We start from the raw sequence: 20807 nt of genomic DNA, 5'->3' as shown, positions 1-20807 counted from the left end.
CTATTATTATTCTCGAATGCCTTTACATCCGTATTCCCATCCAGGCAACAACTCACAGAAAACAGGTTCAGGCGTCCCCCCTGGACCACCTGTCTATGTTGATCTGGCCTACGTGCCCAACCACTGCAGTGGGAAGAACGTGGACCAGGAATTCTTCAAGAGAGTTCGGGCTGCTTACTATGTGGTGAGCGGAAACGACCCGGGCAGTGGAGAGCCAAGTCGTGGAGTCCTCGATGCCTTGCTGGAGGGCAAGGCTCAGTGGGGCTCCAATTTACAGGTGTTTAATTACTGTCTGTCTCTATCTGACCATCTACTCTTCCATTGTATTATATTCCCTGCACAAATGTGTGTTTAATTCTCCATAAGTTCATATCCACAGTATTGGTTCCTTTCTACAGACTAATGAGTAGTAGGGTGTGCTCATGTCCATCCAGCAATACAAGGTGGAATCACTGCCTGGAATCGAATTAGGTTCAAACTTGGTGTATTGTTTGTCATCTGTGACATTTGTTGGGTGGGCAGTTGTAGAGAAAATCAAAACATTGACAGACATTCCTATATTTTCTTTTAGATTGGAGACAAACTAAAGTTTAGCAAGACTGTCAACTTGCACATCTCATCAGCAACAAGTTACTGAAGGCAACATAAAGAAATTGTAACTAAACAGGTGTCACATATGCCAGAGACTCATCGGGATAACAGATTAATTTACGTAAACTTTATTTTTTGTTTTTACTTCTTATTTCTTTTAATTTTACTTCAACTCATCTATCTATGAGCAATGACACCAGTAGAGGCACACACACTTTAGCGACAGGACAGAGATGTCGTATGAAGTAGAGAGCTTCTCGCCTCTAGAGTTTCTTGATGGCCAAGACCATGTTGCCCGGGCTGTTATAACCATAGCTGCAGGCTCCGGCTACATGAAATTTTTAATGACATGAGAATGGTGTAAATCATCTCATCTAACTCCCCCCCAAAAAGCCAGAGTGCTGTTCAATGCCTGAAGATAGTGTCACCTGTTATCATCATCACACAACTAATTGTTTTTTTCCCCTCTTGCGTCCCGTCAGGTGACTCTGATCCCAACCCACGACACGGAGGTGACCCGGGAGTGGTACCAGCAGACCCATGAGAGGCAGCAGGACCTGAACATCATGGTTCTGGCCTCCAGCAGCACCGTAGTCATGCAGGACGAGTCCTTCCCCGCCTGCAAGATCGAATTCTGAGCTTCATGAGCCCTGCTCTGTACGCTCGTACTTTGTTTGTTTTCGTCAGTGAGTTGAATGCCTGCCCTAACACAAGTCTCAAACTAGCAAGAGTTGTAGTAAAAAAGTAAAATCATCCAGGAAATAATCACTAGACAGCTTTCTTTGCCTCATATATTACAGATAAATGGACATCATCATCATCCCACAAATATATAATACCAGAGTTAATCTATAGATAAGTAAGATGCAACTCTTACACTTGTGGCTTAAGTCACAATTAACTAAGAAATTCAATGTTTCCGATGTGGCAAATCTCCTATGAAAAGGGCCAAAACATGAGTCCTTACTGATTAACTCACCAAAATATTTCCTAAATTATCTCAAGCCATCAATAGTTACTTTAGATTGTACGCACAGACTAAAGTTTTTCAGTTTGATTTCTATCCGTTCACATGATAAAACTCATCTTTTGCTCTTCTGCTCGCACTAAACTAGTGTTTGGATAAACTCAATAATAACAAAAATCGATGTTATGTTAAAAAAAAAGAAAGAAAAAAACTGAAATGTTCCTTCTTGTGATTTGTGCTGAAGTTTTAGAAGGTGCCTGAAGTTGCCACCCTTTGAAATGTTTCTTCTCGGCTTTCACAGCTTCGCTGGTGCATGTTGCTTGCGTTTTAGCTCGGAGTCTTTCAGAGAGACATGCTGTGGGTTAATGTTTCATTTAGCCAGAGCTAAAGCGTGGACTGCAGTATAGCGTAGAAAGGCTACTTCACTGTTTGGCCGTCTATGCTTATGTGAATCCAATAGGCAGAAGGCAAGAGGACAATGTTTTTACACTGTTCATATCTCTGCTTCTTTATCATGGTCTTTGTTGGTTGTATGTACTCCAGTATACATATAGGGTAAATGTTTCAATATCAATACAGAGGTTATTTATTTTGTTATGATGAAGCAAATTATGAGCCTGAGATGAATGCAGGGTCTTGGATCGTGCATTTGATAAATTCTAATGAATATTTCCTTCATTTCCTCCTGTTCAACTACATTTTCTTGTCTCTGTCAAAATCACAAAGCGATGGAAAAAACAAGCAGTGACCTGTGACAAATGTAGCAAAGAAAGCTTCTCTGTCCATCCCTTTAGATGGAACAATGCTAGGACCTGCAATATCTGTGTGTAGTGTTTATTTTTCAGAGGAAAATCTGTGTTCAATATGTTACAGGAGGCTTCTTTCATGTGCCTTTAGCTTGTGGTTTTGGAGGGAGCAGAATATTTCAAGGACATTTGGAAGCAGACGCAGAAACCAGGGTATATCAAGTACAGGACTTTTAAACAGAGGACCAATCAAGTCATATAGTACAAATACAAACTGTATCCACATCCGGGATAGTAAATGGTTTGTGCTGTATAATCCAATTCTTAACTCCACATCCTGAAATGCCATTTTGGAAAATTTCCAAACCAACATGAATGTCAAGCAACGTATTGCACCAAATAGGAACGCAGTTTTCTGAGGAGGGAGGGTTTAGACTTCAGAGGTTTGTTTATAGTTGAAGCACAGAGAGTTAGTGTAGCAGCAGAAATTAACTTTTTAATGTAATATGACATAATGTACGAGTCGTTCCTCCAAACTGAGCTCGCTGTTCTTGCAGGACGACGTCCCTAATACAAAGCGATTAATCCCAGAGTAATATTTATAGAACAAGCATGAATGTGATGATTATGATTGTACTGGATATGAAGTAGGAATGTTGTAGAAATAGTTTTGCGCGTGTGAGAGTATACGACGCACACAGAGTCAAATGTTTTTATAAGAGCAGCATGGTTCGTTTTCTGTAGGTTGTGTTGGGAGTGAGTTTCTTCTGTGGGTTCAGTGTGAAAGGTCTTTCTGCTTGTTCACAGCCAAATTAGCTCACATTACATTTACATGAATTTTAGATTTACATTTTCAAAACATTTAGCCCATGATTTCATTTTCTGAGGCTCGAGGAGGGGCCAGGCTGGGTGAGGCAGGGCAGGCTTGGATTTCCAGACAGGACTTTGTTGGAGCTGTTGACGACAGCTCGTCAGGATGTTACCAACTAAAAGCAGAGAGGATCCTCTGCTGCACAGTTTAACTTCACCCAGTTCTCTGACTCGAGATATGGAAGAACTTTATTTAGAAGGGTTGAGCATCTTGTTAACTTGTACAAGCCTGCATGGGATCAGTGCCAATTTCTTTTTGCTATAAAACTCACAATACAAGCACTACTTTTTTTTATACCTCATCTTCCAAAGCCTCCAGCTCTTTGCTCTGCCTGGCCTACACCTTTTCTTTCAAATCAAAGATAGGTCATTTTGCTTTTAGTATAATACCTCACCATTATGCACTGTGCAAGCCTTGATATGCATCTCATTCTTTGTGATCTTTCAGAGGCAGATATAGCTTGTTCATTTTAGCCATAGTTCAGCTGGGTACTCAAAACTACACACATATCTTACGGCACGGTCACACATACACCAACGTGGGCAAACATCGTGGGTCAAAGTAAACCAAAGCAGTGAATTCGCTTCGCTACAGGCAGCCAATGTTTTATGCGTCTCCTTGGAAGGAAAGTGAACAGGAGGCGAAGTTTTACCACTGCCACATTCATGTATGTTTGACCGTGTCCTTTGTCTGGAGGGAGGTAATTAGCGAAAGGGCACACATGATGTTCACCCAGTGAAAGTTCAAAATCTCTCTCTGTTACTTCACACCCAAATGTTTGTGAAACGATCAAGCAAAAAGTCCTTTCAACCCTTTTATTCGCTGCTAAATGGAAACGTATCCAAAAACAGGGAGAAGCTTTTTGACGTGTGGGTCAGATGTTGTGGACACTGATGCGTCGTAATGTCTTTCAGTGATGTTTTTAAGTTGGCAGATTCCAAATACTTGGTCTTGAGATGCTCAATGCTGTGAATCACTTAGTACTGAAGTGTAAAACTATACAGAAGCTGAATGCACTATACAGGAGATATATTTTTCTGAATGTAGAGTTGGTACTATCTAATGAATGCTGCGGGATCAAAACAATAGACAAAAATAAATAAAAACAAAAAAATAAAATACTCACACTTACTTAGACAGAAACCAATTTCAAAGGGAGCACAAAGGGGGGGAGATACTATACTATTCTGTTTTGGCAAATTGTCATTTCAGTTATAGTTTTGCTCCAAAGTAGGAGAAAATGATTTTTCAACAGAGATCCCATAACAAACTTATATGAACAATAACACTGCAGCTGAAACTTTTCCTTTTCCTGAATATGACTTGAAACACATGCAGATTCAAAAACTATCAATAAAATCAGACAAATGTACACTGATGTACTGTGCATAGAAGAGTACACAAGACGCTCTGGAAAGAACACATGAAAGATATAACAACTATCCATCTTGTGAAACTTGTTCATTTTAGCTGACTTTAGTGACAGTATACAATCAACACTGCTAACTGTTCTATAAACCAAGGAATATATTCCAAACGCTGACAAGATACAGAATGAAAAAAATGTGCATCTTTCTGTTTAATGTCATGAAGATATCATTTGATCACAATATGGTGTCATCCGTCCATCTAATCTTTCTGCATGTGATTTATTTAGTTATAATCCTGAATGTAATTGTTTAACATGGAAATAATAACAAAAAATATGATGCTATTTTAAAGAGGTATATTTGAAAAAAGCTAATTGTCTTAACTGGTACTGAAATTACTTACAGTAATATATTACTGGGCTGTGCTTTCTTTGTTTGCCCTATAAACATGTTGCTAAGAAGATGCTGTATTGGTAGTTCTGTTTTATTCTCTCTATCTCTCTCTCTTTTCTTTTGCATTGTATTAATCTTAGTTATGTTTTTCTTCCTCAGCGCAATATTCAATATCTCTCTGTCTCTTTAAATCTAACTGGTTAAACTAGAACTACTGCAGATTCATTGTAAAAGGGAAACAGCCTGGTGATCATTAATTAAAGTACATTTAAATCTGAATGTGTGTCGTGGGTTTTGTTTCATTTCATATCTTTTAAATACACAGCAGGGTCAAAGGTCTAACTCCATTTTGCCAAGTGACGTTCTTAGTACTTTATTCATATGGAACAGCAGCTGTCACCTGACAAATATAGATATAATTGTAGAAGAGGAGTATTTGACCAGCTTTTATGTTTTGTCACACAGTAGCTTTGATAACTTCCATATCTTCCACACTGAACCTTTAAATATGATGATTTGAATTTGCGTTTCTGCCAAAAACCTGTTTTTCATTGCACTGATAAAAACTGAATAAACTGTATAATATGAGTTGGTTCAATTATTTATCTGGAATGAGACAAAACTGCAGTCTAAAGCAAATTTCAGCACTTAATCAAAGAAGCAATTATAGTTCTTTGCTAAACGTACGAACTCTCAAATGTCTTTTTCATTCTTTTGCTTCATTTGGGCGTTGCCTTTAACTCTGATTGGTTCCAGCTGGTGGACAAACACCCCTTCGCCTCTGTTCCAGGAAACAATGACTCATCAAGAATTTAGTTTCCCTTGGTTCCATTTTTAAACCTTTATTTCCCCAATCTCACATCACCATGCAGGCGACAGTGAGTCAAGGTAAATCCAACCTCAAATTAGGTTAAGTGCGAAGAAGCCATTGATTCGTGTCACTAAATGTGGAATCGTTCCTTCACAATATCGTTAGCCTAATAGCATATTATTAATTTGCTGCCTAATGACTTTTGAGTTCTGGAAAGGTTTGCAAAATATTTCCTAAATAACAACTTTGACCCCAACTGAATCCTGCATTGGAAGGTTGTGGAAGGCTCAGTTAAAGATAAAGAAAATAAAAAGATAAGAGATAAAAGATAAATCCCCTAAATGAAAGATGCATGGTAAAGGAACTGGCTACATATCTATACAATGATAGATTTTTAGCCATGCCACAACTTTGGTCCAGAAAGAAACAACATAAGAAAATTGGATGAATTATCATGACATTCGGTGTCTGCTCTTACTCTTAAATTTAACAGCATCATTTGTGCAAAGATTTGTCCATTACTTGTGAGAAAGTACCTGCAGAGTTAATAACTCACATTAGTGAAGCAGATGCTGCATTCAGGAACAACAGCGGGAAAAACGGAGAACTTCCCTAATTGCAACTTGGACCAGATTGGCACCAAACAACAGACATGTCATGTAATGTTATGTCATGTATTTATAGCACCTCATTCATTACAGCTAACATGCATGAGGAACATAAGTCATTACCCTAATATATCTTACCTTATTACTTCATTTTCACTGAAAAAACAAAACAAAACTGTGAATAGTTTTAAAACTGTACAATATTACAAGACAGCAGGTAACTATAGTCATGTTATTGACTGTGGGGCCTTACCATTGAGGTGCTAGGGCTGAATACTGCTCTTAGCATGCTAAGAAACTAATGTTTGCCATAATATGAAATCGTTTTTATGATATCTGATATTAACATGCTTTGCTAATTAGTAAAGGAGAGCTGAAGCTGACAACCTTCTAATACATTATTATGTTTGGTTAATATGTCCTGAGTACACGTTGAAATACTTATCTATAGTCAAAAACATACATGAAATATCAGGTAATGCTTAAAAATCATTTATAGGTTAATGTCCAGTAGGATATGGTATGTAGGACATTATGTAGTCATACTGGTATCTGTTCTTTTGAACACAAAAACTCAAGAACCGTACATATTAAAAAACTATAGTAGAAAATTCATACTTATGCCACAGGTACCCCATATGGAGCAAATGATCAGATTTGGAGATTACATTTTCGAGATAATTTCTGCATAAATTTCCCAGAAACTCCTTCAAACTCTAAGCTAAGATTTTCAAATTGACAGGTAGCATACAAATACAAACATGCTGTTGTAAAAACCTTTGCTAATAAGCATATAGATAAACTAATTGGTTTAAAGGTTCAGTGTGTAAGATTTAGGTGAAAGGAATTTTTGGCAGAAATTTAATATAAAATAATCCTAGTGATGTTTTCACTGGTGTGTTTCATCTAAATTGTATGAACTGTTGTTGTCTTTACCATAGAATGGGCTCTTTATATCTAAAAACTTTATATTTACATGGAGGGGGGTCCTCTCTGTGGAGGCCGCCATGTTTTTTACTGTCATCCAAACTGGACAAACTGAAACCTTTTGAGTTTTCATGACAACTGAAGTTCACCACAGGTTCAGCTGCAACATGACACTTACCTATAGATTTCACTATATTCTACATACTCAATAAAAGCTTAGTCTTTTGTGCTAGTTTGCTGAAACTCTGAGTCAGACATGAGGTAAGGAAATGAGACACTGGCCTCAGTATTGGAGGATTGATCAGGTGAGCTTTGATTCGTCAGGTGGAATGATGAAAGTTGTGTTTCCACTCCACACTTGTCAAAACAACTGAAACGATTTCTGTTTGATTGTTACACGACTTAACTGTGAGGTATGAGTGAGTATGACACAGCAAATTTAACGGGACAAAAAAACTACAGGGGGGGAGGGGCGGCAGATAAATGTGGGCTCCACAAATCAAACTGGATGGAGCCACATCTACACCTGAAGCGGTCACATGCACACACACTTCATTCATCACAGCCAGTGATGAAAGGCTCCTATTTTATCTCTGTCTGCCCTTTTATTGCAGTAAGTGTGTCACCCTTGAGCTCGCCTCTGTTTTGCTGTATGAACACACAGAAAGAAAAACAGCGCAGGAGAGAGAGAACAACACATTTGGTTTGTTGTTGATGACGTTGGCTGTCTCTCTAACCTGGGATGTGATACTACTTCATGCAGTTTGGGTCTCTGGTGGGCTGAGACGCCACACATCTAGCACATCACCAAGAAAAAATACTCCCCTCCCTCCCTCCCCCAGTTTCCATAGCGACACATTTTGACTTTGGAGGAGGGGAGTGGACGATGTGGGTGTGGAGGTGGCACTGGAGGTCTAACTGGGCACTTTCCTGTCTCTCTGTCGTGTTTGGCTATAGAGACTGGATGAGGGTTAGTCTCTCATCAGGATGACTAATAGTCTCATCTCCTGCCCTCACCTCCCACTTCTCTCGTTGCATTTACATTTGTATTTTAAGCAATTAGCGCGAGCTAGGTCACTGAACAGTAGATAGGAGGTCAAGACATTGGGACACTGTGACCTTCTAGAGTGGAAACTACACGTGGAAAGGAAATAAGGAGAGAAGAGCTGGGTGAAAGCCTGAATAGGAAAATATGTGTAAACCACAGTTTGAAGTTTATTTTTCATTGCTTGAATTATCTCTCAGAGGGCTAGGACTGAAAGGTGAGTGGATAGTTGGACCAAGAAAAGCACATCCATCTTTTGAACATATTTTTGCAGCTGATTTATAAAAGGCTTTCAGCGATAGGGGGTGTCAACATGGTTCAGACATGAGTCAGCAATACCACTGCCTACTTTTTTTTTCCTAAACAAAATTCCAAATGCCGTGGGTCTGAAAGGAAGTAGGCTGATTCCCCAGATATGCATCAAATTCCTTTATTTGTTTGATGTCAGAAAAAAACTGTAAATGAGCGAGAGTTAGCTATATAAGCTAACTTCCATCTGTTGTCCCAGTTTTTTACAAGGCAACCTGAAATAAAATAAAATGACCTGTCGTATATAATTACAAATATCTATGGATGATGCTCCGGTGCATTAAACATACCATCCAAGCTAACTGTACAACAAAGGAGTGGTGTGGTCTGTAGAGTAGGTGCAGGGGATGATCCTCGCAGCACAGTTGTGGAGGGTTCCGAGTCATTGTATGAGTTTATTTGGAATACCAGTGAGAAGGGTGTGACCGTCGTCAATGAGGGAAGTGAGCAGGGCATGAATCAGAACTTTGGTGCAAAATCCCAACGGCTCATGTAAAGTCATGTCCTCACTTTTCCTCCATACACAGTGGCAGTTTTTATAAAAATATAAAAAGCTGAAGGTTGGAGAGTAGAAAGTGAAAGCTCTTGTTCATAGAACTCTGAAGAACTGCAGACCAAGTGATGACTCAGAGGAAAAGAGCAGTCGTTTTCTGGGGTCACCACAGTTTCTTTTTAGTCTGTACAAAACCAAACAGGGCAGAACTTTGCTTCCAGTCAATCACATACACAGTGGGTCCTTCACACACAAGACGTGAGCTGAAGGCTTTTCTCACTAAACCTTATATACAATACCATCTCTTAAGACTGAGCCGTAACACTTCTTTTACCCTAAAGCTTTAATTAAATGTGTGTGGGTGCTTTTACTGAGTACACGCTGATAAAGGTCACAAAACTACCTGCAGTCAGTTTCTCATCTTGTGAAACTGTAAATCAACTGTGTACAACGAAAGATGTGTGTAGATGAAGTGTGTGTCTGTGTGCTAAGAGGCTTTAAAAGAGGTATTTGTTTAAGAGCATCTCACAAAGAAATACATGTGTGTGTGTGTGTGTGTGTCTGTGTGTGTTGATAGAGACGGAATGAATGGATGTTTTGTGTTGTCTGTAGGAAATAAAGGCAGAGAAAGACTTGTCATCCAGACAGAGTGAATGACATCAGCATTTGGCTTCCAGTGAGTCGGCGGTCCCCGCCTCTCTCTCCGTTCACCCAGCGCCACTCAGGGGGAGTCTATTACATCTGGGGGCGCCACCATGGCAACGCATGGGAGCAATAGGAGGAGGCATGAGTCATCGCTATTCTTAAAAGCTGTTTGGAAAGGAAAAGAGTGAAGAGGAAGAAGAGTGGAAGCAAAAGAGAAGATAATGGGAGGAGAGGATAGAAGAAAAAAAAAAACAAGATGGGTGAGAAATAACCCAAAAAAAAGTGGGTGCTAGGGATGAATATAAGATTAAGGTGAAGGAAGATGAAGTGAGAGGAAACAAAAAACAGAGAAGATGGGGGCAGGGGAGTGAGAAAGGAGGGTACTTAGAAAGTAGAGAAACAGGAGGAGAAAGAAAAGGAGATAAGAAGCAGAAGAGGACGAATTGGGTGAAGAAGAACAGACAAGCATAGAGAATCAGAGAGGTATGAAAGGTTGGAATGAGGTAAAATAGATGAGGGGAGATGAAATAAAGAGGAAGAGAGAGCAGGGGAGGAAGGAAACAGGTGAGGTAAGGAGATAGAAGAGGAGATTAAAGTGGAAGAGGAGAGAGTGGAAGAAAAACAAGAAAGGAGAGGAGGAAAAGATGGTGGTGAAGAGAAAATGGTAAAAAAAAAAGGAAAGAACCAAAGAAAAAAGAGAAGAGCAGGCGGGGGGAGGAGAGGAAGAGATTGATGGCAAAAAGAAGAAGACAAGGATGAGAGATAAAAAAATAAATAGAGAGAGGTGTTGGCACAATAGTGACAAGAAGCTTTGTTTATGGAGCAATAAGAGGCTTATGTCTCTGGCCATTAATCACACACACTGAACAATGTTTCACTGTCTAACTTTTTTTATTAACCCCCCCCCCCCCCCCCCCCAACATCACATCTCGACCTAAACGTCCACGGAACAGAAGTTATACAGAATTTGAATGTTAAACAGATTTTGTTCTCCTGCAGCCAAACATGTGCCAAAACATACACACCCCTCTGTGGCTGCCATTAAATAGAACATTAAATAATAACATAAATACACATAAGTAAAATTACCTCCATTGAGTGAAAAAGAATGAATCCTATTAAAATCTAAAACTCTTTCTGACTAAAATATACATGTTTGTTCTACAGCAGGAGTTTGTGGTCAGATCATTTTCAGTTAAAGTAGGTTGAAATGAACAGGGAGCCATTTTATTTCTTCCAGTTGTACTTTGGTGTTGCAGACAGTACAGCCTGAATGCAATTCTTTTACTACTGCAAAAAACTGCAAGTCACTGCTTTATCATGAAGCTTTGTTTTGGTCAAGGTTATACAAGTATAACGTATATATGCAAGTATAACTTGTATTTCTTTTGCGATTTTAAATAAAATACTTTTTCAAACCAACTGAAAGTGAATTGACCCTGGGTGCAATCATGATAATAATGAAAAAGACAATTTCCACTTTCAGATTCCTGACTGGTCCACCTGAGCATCACTCGTCTTTACAAACCGTCACTTGATTAATTCAACACTTACACAATACACAAGTAATTTGGTGTGATATCAAAATGCACGCCCACACACAGTCTGAAAAGTCCAGTATTTAGGTAGTCGTCATTTAGTAGTACATTTTTACCACTTAATTAATCAAATGGGTTTTCCCTTTAATTCTAATCAAACCTCATTTGTCACCACCCCTCAAATAAAAATAATACAAATACAGCAGGAAACCAACAGTGTGTAAAACACTTAAACATTTCTCTCACAAGTTATTTAAAGGCACATTTACACATTCATTGTGTTTCCATTTAACAGCAGATGATCATAAAAGAGACTATGACAGTCGAATCAAGCACTTTGTCATCTGAGTCCTGATGGGACATGACGCCCATCCTCTATATGTCACAGTGTCGGACACATTTAGGCTGCAGCTGAAGCTTTGGTTAGAGTTTGAAAAGGTCTGAGAATAAAATGTTATTTCTTAAGGTTTTCCACTTCCTGCCTTTTCAAACAAAATCATCTTTACAAACCAAATATGCCTTGTGAAATAATGTTCACGTGTTCTTAAAGGAATAGTTTGACACAGATACGCACGTCTTTGTTTTTTTTAACATGATGTTAGATGAGCAGATCAATATCACCCTCATGTCTGTACACTAAATATGAAGATATGAACGCATATTAAATCCAATTTATTTAATTCAGACATTTACTGCAGTGTAAAAGTTTCTGCACATAAAACCACCAACTGTTCTTTACACTTGAAATTTCACAAACACAGAACGTGTCGATTAGAGGAAGTGTTTCATTGTATTTGGAGTCTTTGAGCAAAGCAAACAGGTCTTTGTCAGTATCATGATATTCAACAAACAATATCAGAGTGATATTAATCAACTTGTCTAACTCTCATTTCAAGTTCAAAGTTTTTTTTTTCAAAGCTTTGATTCTCTCCCTATACTATGGACTACCTGGACTATGATTGGCTAAAGGTACAGCTGTAATGCAGCAGAGACAGGTTTATCTTTCGTATATGTGACGTTATGACGGCTGACTGGCAGTCTTGTGCATTTCAGCTGTAAGTGCAGCTGTGAGTCATGAGGCAGCTGGTGGTTGAAGCATTGGGTTTTGATGTGATGGGCACTATCAAAATGACATTATAGGCACAACTGGTCAGAGTTTTGGCTCGATGCACTGTTCACATAGTCACCGCGGCTTGATGAAATTGTAGAGAAACTGAAGAGGAAGATTCAGGTGATGAGAGGATTAGAACTGATGAAGGTGCAGAGTTTAACAGTGCGGAGCAGGGAAGGAGTGGTAGAGCTGTGGTCTGGCTGCACCAGAAGAGTCTGTGTTCAGTGTAAGTGGTTATAGTGACAGTTTGTAACCCCTAAGCAGGGTGGACTCGCTCCAGCATCATTTCCCTCCAGTGTTTCTTTGGGATCGTGAGCAGAGGGACAGATGTAGAAAAGCACAGAGACGATCAAACCAAGGGCCTCATGTCGTCCCCTCTCAGATACCCAGAAGTCCTTGCGTCAGTCTACTCACTGAAACTGAAGTTCAGCCCAGAGCTCTCTGTGATCGGGGAAGAAGGGCCTGCGCTGGACACAGCACTGGAGGGGATGCTGCCGTCTGCACAAAAGAAACCAAGAAAATTCAGTCAATTCTCTTTCAGACTTAAAATACATGATGATCCAACACAAGAGTTGACCCATATCTGACTCAAATACATTGCGACAATCAATTACAGAATTAAAAAAACCAAACCAAACAAATAATTTGTTGTTTATGAACATTTAATTCAGATTTGTTCTTCTTTCAAGTAATCGTGTCTTGCTTGACAGACTTTGATTCCTTTGGCCTGAGGGTTTTGTATGTTGAACCAAATTGCCAAATTGACTTTTTTGATACTCCCTGTTCCTCCAGTGAAAGATGATTTCACGCTTTACCCAAACACACAAATAGAACACTCAATAATATCAAACCTGTACTAGAGAGATAGTGTGTCTATGTACCTTCACCATTATGTTTGTGTGTTTCCTCAACTAAACCTCAATTTGACTCAAAAATGATGTCTTCCACATGAACACATGAATGTGCACTGAATGACAACTGCTAGAAGACGACTTTTCAGTTTCTCTCTCACTAACTGTTGTCTTTGCTTCAGCAGCGTATGTCTCTCTGTCTGAAGAATCCATTCATGTTTATTACAGTCCTGCGAGGACTACAGACATTGTTTTTTCCTTTTCAGATGACATTATTTATTGATGGCTATCAGGATGTGAAGAGGATGTCAACAAATAAGATAAAAAGTGCCTCAGAAACAAAAGCATTTTTTTAACGTTTTATTTCAGCCATTTTAAACGAATAAGTAAAATCATATCATCTGTGTCATTTTGACACGAGATAATATCCAGAGAGCGTCTGGTCTTGCTGAGCGACTGACTGTAGTCCTGCTCTGACAAACAGCTGGTACTGCAACCGGCAGCAGAACAAGTGTCCCATTCATCCAGCTCTAACCTCCTGCATGCCTGTCTGTTCACTGGCTGATAAACAAGGTTTAATGAGTTCTGAGCAGTTCCAGCTGCCCACATCTGGAACAGGCACTGATGGGACCGAGGACGACGGGGAGATGGACAGAGAACTGAAATGCCACCCACAGTGAGCCCCATGTAAATAACGTACACAAGAGGTGGTGAACGGGAATGGGGAAACACAAGAGAAGATAAGTGAAAGAGAGATGAGCGAGCAGAGGCTTCATCAATCAGCAGCAGTGGTGATAGGATAAATTTATCTCCTCAGGACCTGGGGGGGGGGGTAAGATAAAAACATACACAAACAAACAGAGTGAAGAAAGGAGGAGAGGAGAGGAGAGGAGAAGAAAGAAGAGAAAGGGTGGCCACATTGAAAAGGAGGGTCAGGTTGTTAAAGAGGCTGTGATGTTCTCTCCAAGTCCTATTTAGGTTTAATAAAAGATGCTGATCCAGCAGGGTGGCCTGCCAGACATTTACACTCTGCTCTTCTTTAGCTCATCTGACAGTTTTGGTGCTTTTTTATAAAATGCAACTCACTGTGAAAAAGCCACCTCCTATTATCTAATTCAAGTCATTTTAGATTGATCTTTCAAAGCCTGCTCGGGTTGATTTAGTGCTGAAACAATGCATCATCATCATTATCATCATCACCCTTATGTGACTGACAGATAATATATTCTATATACTTTTGATTGACACTTAATCAGTCAAGTGGAGCCTGACATTTTAGTCTTCACCTTGGAAACAGCAGAGATAACCAAACATCCAAATCAATTAATAACCATTTTAGCTATTTATCAAATAAAAAGGACAGATATTTACTGGTTTCAGTTTAAATGCAGTGAGATCATTTCCTGCTTCCCCTGTTTAGTGTTAAAAAGCAATTATCTTTTGGTTTGTTAATGGTCGGACAAGAGAACACAAGCATTTTTGCCTCCGCCAGGGTTTTTTTTTTTCTTTCTGTTAGTTTGATCTGATTTGTCTGTTAACAGAATTATGCAAAAGACTACTGGACGGATTAACACCAACCTTGGTGTAAGAATGCTGTAAGGGTCAGGGAAGAACCCATTATACACTGCTCAAAACAATGAAGGGACTTAATCTTCACAGTATAACACGTCAGTTAAACTTCAGGGACATCTGTCCATTTAGGAAGCACAAGTGATAATGAATCAGGTTCACCTGCATTGGTGCAAATAAAAGTGTCGAGAGGTGCAATGGAGGCAAAAGCAAGACAACCCCCAAAAGGGAATGGTTTTCCATGTGGTGGCCACAGACAGCTGCTCTCTCTTTATCCTTGATTCTTCTCTAGTTTTGTGTTCTGCCGGTGTCCTTATCACTAAAGGTAGCATGAGGCAGCATCTGCAACCCAGCAGAAGGACCTGTATCTGCTCCTTTCAGTGAGGAGGGACCGGAGGAACACTGCCAGGGTCTTACAAAATGACCTCCAGCAGGCTACTGCTGTGCATGTTTCTGACCAGACTGTCAGAAACAGACTCCATGAGGGTGGCATGAGGGCCCAATGTCCGCTAGTGGAACCTGTGCTCACAGCCCCGCACAGGTAGGAGTTACCCCAGGACAACATCTTCCAACTCATCAGGAGCGTGCCTAGCCCTCAATGGTTTCCATTGACCGCTATTACGTTATTTTGTTCTCATCAAATTATACAATGTATCAGTACATATTTAATTAGAAAAAAATAATTCATCAAGATCTGATGTGTGATTTAAGTATTCCCTTAATTTTTTTGGAGCATATATGTATTTTGGTGCGGTTATGGATCTATGACTTTTTTTTTTCTTTCTTTAACATTATTTTCTTTATTTATTTTTTGTTTATTTCTACGAAAATAATACTTCTAACTTGATGCAAAAATTCATACAAATCAGACATGGGACTGATATTTATGGGTGTGTGAAATTTTGAGCAGATCCAAATCTATTTAATTTAAATGTGGTTTAATGGACTGTTGGTGGAGGCATTTACTCTGCTAAGTTAAAACTGTGTGCAGTCACTTAACAGTACACAAATAACTTTTTTCACATTTCCAGAGCTGCTCATTGTAGCCTGATGAAGCGCTGAGTGAAATGGTCGCAGTTGATGTAAATGTATCGTTAATGTATTTTGTAGGGGTCCGCACCTATAACTCAGCTATTCTTAATTCCTCCTCATTAAGAAAATTAACTGAAAAATTCAAATCAGCAGGCCAATAAATAATAATAAATAATGGAAATAATTACTGGCTGCAGCTTCAGTTCTGAGCTTACTTCAAGGACGTTTGCCTCTTAGCCGATGAGGAACTGAGACGTGACCTCTGTGTTATGACTCATGAGTATGTATAACCACTGGGTCAGCACAGATAACTGAATTTATCAGCTACCTTCAACGTGAAGGTCATGCTGAATGTGAAGGAGGTGGACACAGGCTGTCGGTCTTTATCAAGGTGTTGCTGAGCCAACACCTTTTTTCGACATCACTCTGTTGCTCAGTCTCACTCAGCTTCTCCTCCTCACACACGGCAGCTGCAGGGCCATGACAAGCAGCCCTGCTGGAAGTACTGAGGAGGAAAGCTTTGGCAGAATGTGAAACTGCTTAGTGACCACACTAAATGAATCAACATGTTTATGTATTGTTTCAGGCAGTTGGAATTACACTCTATTCAGATTTTACCAGCTAGTATGTGGGATCAGAACCAGTGTTTTTCCAATAAATCTTCTTTATTTTTTACTTGTTTTGCAATAAATGCATTGATGCAAAGATTCAAGGGAAATCAAAGTTGTGTTCCTAAGAACAGGCACCACACAAGCATTTTGTGTATAACATGTAGACCGGACCATGAAAGCTTCATATAAATGGAATGAGGTTTGTGACATGAGGCATCATTTGTATTGCCAGCAGATGGCGCTATAGCTGAATAATGGCATGTAGATGACTTCGGACTCTAATTCTAAAATCTACATCTGCCATGCTGCTAATGCAACTCCGTTTCACAAAAACTCACAATTTTCGCAATACAGCGTCATCAAGTTTTTGAGACATTTCTGACCAACTAAGAGGTAGATATTTAGCTAACTAGCATTTCACAGCAGCATTTGGATGTGGTCATGTTAGCTTTTAATGTAACACTAGCACTGCACAGTTAATCGTAAGAAAATCATGATCTTGGTTCAAACCCATATGTGACCTCATTTCTAAATGACAGTGATTCTACAGCATATTATTTCCTGATACCCACAAGATTTACAAGTACTGTCTGACATACAGCAGCTCTTATTTGCCTTAGGAACTGTATTGTGCAGTCATCTACCAGAACAAATAAAAGGAGGTCATCATAAAAATCTTTAAAAACACTCACGCCACAGAGGCTGACTTGGCGGCCGCAGAGAGGTCTCGGATCCAGAGGAGGACAGAGGCTGCTGTGGGCTGTAGAGAGACGTCTGGCTCTGAGAGTCAAACAGGCTGGAGAGCGCTGGAGTGGAGACGCCACAAAAGCATTAACATCAGTTCCCAAATGTCACACACCAAAGCTCATTTTACTTGATGGAAGAAAAGCATCGTCTTGGTACTTGGTGTCTGGTGTTTACATCAAGATCAAATCGATATCACAGGAACTTTCAGACTTAAAACAACCTTCCATTTTCAACGGCACCACATGGGAATGAACAACTTATTAGCTCAAGCAGATGTCATATTTCCTATTTGGCAGCAAATACTTTTCAGAAACTCAAACAACATTCAGCAATTTGTATCGTTAATGGTGATGCTGAGTCACTCATTCATTCAGCAGTCTTTTGTTATGATGAATTTTTGTCAAGTCTTCATTAAATGAATCACATGATCTGTTGGATTTACATGACAGTTAACAGCAGGGGGGGATCCAGGGACGGGGCCAGGGGGACACTGGTCCTTGCTGAAATCTTATTGGCCCTGAAGGGCTCCTGTCCTATTTGTAGCCCATTTTATAAACAGGTCACTTTCAAACAATACTAACAACTAGAAAATTCCTCCCGGAGAAATTTTGAATGGGTGCCTTGTGCTTGCTGCCAGCTCCACAGAGAGACATTTCGTTTAAGAGGAAGGAGAGAGACCTTGAGAGAGAGTGAGACAGTGAGAGACAAAGACATGTATAAAAGCTGCATTTTGAAAACATGATCCAGGTTGGTGTTAGAGAGACTGTGCCAATTTCAGGGAAAGAGAGAAACCATGTTGTAAGGTTGTTTCAAGGTCCTTCATGCTTCCTTTAAGGTCAGTAAACTATCTGTAGGGTTTTATTTTAAAAATCCAGGCTCCTTTTGGGTTTCATGGTAACATCCTGTTACTATCGGGGGGGCTTATTTTGAAAATCCAGGCTCCTTACAATTTTCCTGATAACATCCTGTTACGATGGGGCGGACTTATTTTGAAAATCCAGGCTCTGTACAGGTTTCCTGATAAATTTCAAAAAGCGAAGCAAACACATAATTGGTCCCTAAATTCACCACTGGTTAAGAGCATCCCAAAATCTGTCCTACAAAAATCTTGGATGCCATGTGTACTTGTTCAGGATCAGTGCCCGTCTGAATAGACCTGAAATGATTCACATACACCAAGTATTGATGAAAACACCCACAAACATCTCATGTCAAGTCAGCACTTTAAATGTCATAGGCTTGGTTACCAAGACCCTAATGTGCTGAGTATAGAACCAAAACAAACTAAATCAGTCTCTGTCTAAATACACAGAAGGTTCCTCTTTACTTTGCACCAGAAAAACAAAGTCCTAATACAAATTCAAATCTAAGTATTAAAAAACTCATTTTAATACATTTTCAAATAGTGATGTTTTTTTTGACATGGACAGCTAGGCTATTTAAATCATTTGGGTCAATTTGATTAAAATGTACTTGTATTAATATGCAAGTAAAATACTTCATAAAGTTTATGATTAGTGGAGAGCTGCAAAGAAAAACTAAAATTAAAAGAATGCTGTTGCTGCTTCAGTGTGGACCCACCTCTCATGGTTTTGGCATGGGCCTCGCTGCTGCTCTCACACACCGTGTTGAGAAACTCGTCCACCTGCTTCAACGACAGCGAGTTGTGCAGTGTCTCCAGCGGGTAGATAGAGGGCACCATGGAGCAGCCTTCGAAACCTGCAGCAGCGACAGGACAGACAGAAACATTGTACCGCTTCTCCATCAGACCCTGAACGGAGGAGTGGTGAAATGACAGCTCTCTGTGCATGTTGGGTGTTCGTTCTCTCAGTGCGGCAGCCATTTGTATTTGTTAGCAAGCCACGCAAACTTTTGAGGCTACTGCAACATCTACAGTTAGTACCTTGTTACTTTTTTCAATAGTGGCTGATACAACAGACACAGTGCGTACAATAGACAAATTCAGCTGCTATAATATTTGTCAGCAAACGTACCATCTGGTGATAATTTCCTTTTGTGATTAGCGACCTCTTTTCAATTAAAAAACATGAAAACCACACAATGCCACCCGATAACAAACACAATGATGAAATTATTCCATAAAAATGAAAAAAAAAAAATGGCGCATTGCTTCTCATTCATCCAGCACTGTGTTTCCTCTACATGACTAATGTGCTATGACTGATGGGAAAATCTAGTGAGCTGCTAGAGGAAGGTTCAGGAGACACAGAGAAAGAAGCATTTTAATCATGCTCAATGCATCCAGGAGAAGAGAGAGATGACAAATACAAGTTAATACTTGTAAAACCTCCCAGGTTTGAAGAACAGGGAATTCTAACCTCACAGGGGCACAGTCGTGTGTTGTATATCAGTCACTGACTGAGAGACTCATTGACCATGAGTGACTGATGCTGTTATGACTATTTATCTCATCAGTAATGCCATTGCTGTTATAGTAACAGTGAACAATTGTTTACAGGACAGAGTGTTAGCTGTGTACAGAAACATGGCCTAATGCTACATAGATCTCAAGAAGGAAAAACTATGGATTTATTTAATGGCTTTTCCCTAAATCAACTTGTGTAATATAATGATACTGGTGGAAAGAACTACAGTCAGCATTTAAAGGGCAAGAATCATCTGAGGACTTTAAGGGGCCAATATATGAATTCCCCAGTTGATCATTAGCTGAGTTGCTTAATGTTAATATTTCTCATGGGATCCTTCATGTGAAGTATGTTGAATAAGCCCCATCAAGAAAGTAATAAAAGTCCTTTCGCAGTCAGCAGTTTTTCTGCATTCACTCCACTTTCTTCATGTCTGCAATGTAAATTATATTTCTACATGACACTCCTTTGCCAACCTTTGGCGAATTATCATATTACTGCTGCAGCAGCAGGTTATACACCTTAGTCTCCCTGGATTTTTGGCCAAAGCATCTTATCTACTAGACTGGTTGTTGTTCAACAACAAAAGTTTAGAAAATAAAGGAAAATAACTGCCTGCTTTGCTTGAAACTGATTTACGGTTTGCTTTGCCTTTGCTGAAATGTATCATTAGAAAGGAGATGTATAACAATAACACAGAAGATGACTTGGCATTCATCGCCTTTCCCTGCTCCCCATCTCCACTGCAGCCTCTTGGTGTGGATCTCAAATTCAGCTCACATAGGAAATGCAGTGGGAAACAGTACGCTACACTGCACTATCCACTCATCGACAAAGACAGGACGGAAAGGAAAGACAGCACAGTGATACATAAATGAACAAAAGAAATATGGTAATACAAGTCTATGTGAAACCTGAAACAAATCTCAACCTCTTCTTTCTTGGAACCAATAAGAACAGCTGTAATTTATTGCAGTCATCTCTGTTGACTGCAGATTAATCGTGCAGCTCTGTGAAGGTGACACAATGTGCCAAGTCGTGCTCCAGAAACACTTTACGAAATCACTGTTTACACAGGCCACCAGTTAATGAGCTAATTAAAATGAGGGATAAGAAGATGACCCACATCTCTCAGCTGACACTAAAATCCCTGCCACCTGGACAGGAGAGCACTGGGGGAGACAC

General features: G+C 39.7%; 2 protein-coding genes across 14 annotated transcripts in view; one reads left to right on the top strand and one right to left on the bottom strand.

Annotated features, from left to right (window-relative positions):
- Positions 1–5217, top strand: part of map1ab (microtubule-associated protein 1Ab) — a 59543-nt gene extending 54326 nt beyond the window's left edge. For both annotated transcript variants that reach the window (XM_069529273.1, XM_020079058.2), the window contains 2 exons: positions 45–277; positions 1074–5217. In XM_069529273.1, coding sequence (XP_069385374.1) covers positions 45–277; positions 1074–1229 — 389 coding nt within the window. In that variant the 3' untranslated portion in view covers positions 1230–5217. The remainder of the gene's footprint in view (positions 1–44; positions 278–1073) is intronic.
- Positions 5218–10648: 5431 nt separating this feature from the next.
- ppip5k1b (diphosphoinositol pentakisphosphate kinase 1b) overlaps positions 10649–20807 on the bottom strand; it is a 48710-nt gene continuing 38551 nt past the window's right edge. For all 12 annotated transcript variants that reach the window (XM_069528314.1, XM_069528318.1, XM_069528322.1 and 9 more), the window contains 3 exons: positions 18817–18954; positions 17181–17294; positions 10649–12923 (listed from right to left, as the gene is read on the bottom strand). In XM_069528314.1, coding sequence (XP_069384415.1) covers positions 12832–12923; positions 17181–17294; positions 18817–18954 — 344 coding nt within the window. In that variant the 3' untranslated portion in view covers positions 10649–12831. The remainder of the gene's footprint in view (positions 12924–17180; positions 17295–18816; positions 18955–20807) is intronic.

This window comes from Paralichthys olivaceus, chromosome 7 (assembly GCF_024713975.1).
Source record: "Paralichthys olivaceus isolate ysfri-2021 chromosome 7, ASM2471397v2, whole genome shotgun sequence".
Taxonomy (NCBI): Eukaryota; Metazoa; Chordata; class Actinopteri; order Pleuronectiformes; family Paralichthyidae; genus Paralichthys; species Paralichthys olivaceus.
This window is presented reverse-complemented; position numbering and strand designations above follow the sequence as displayed.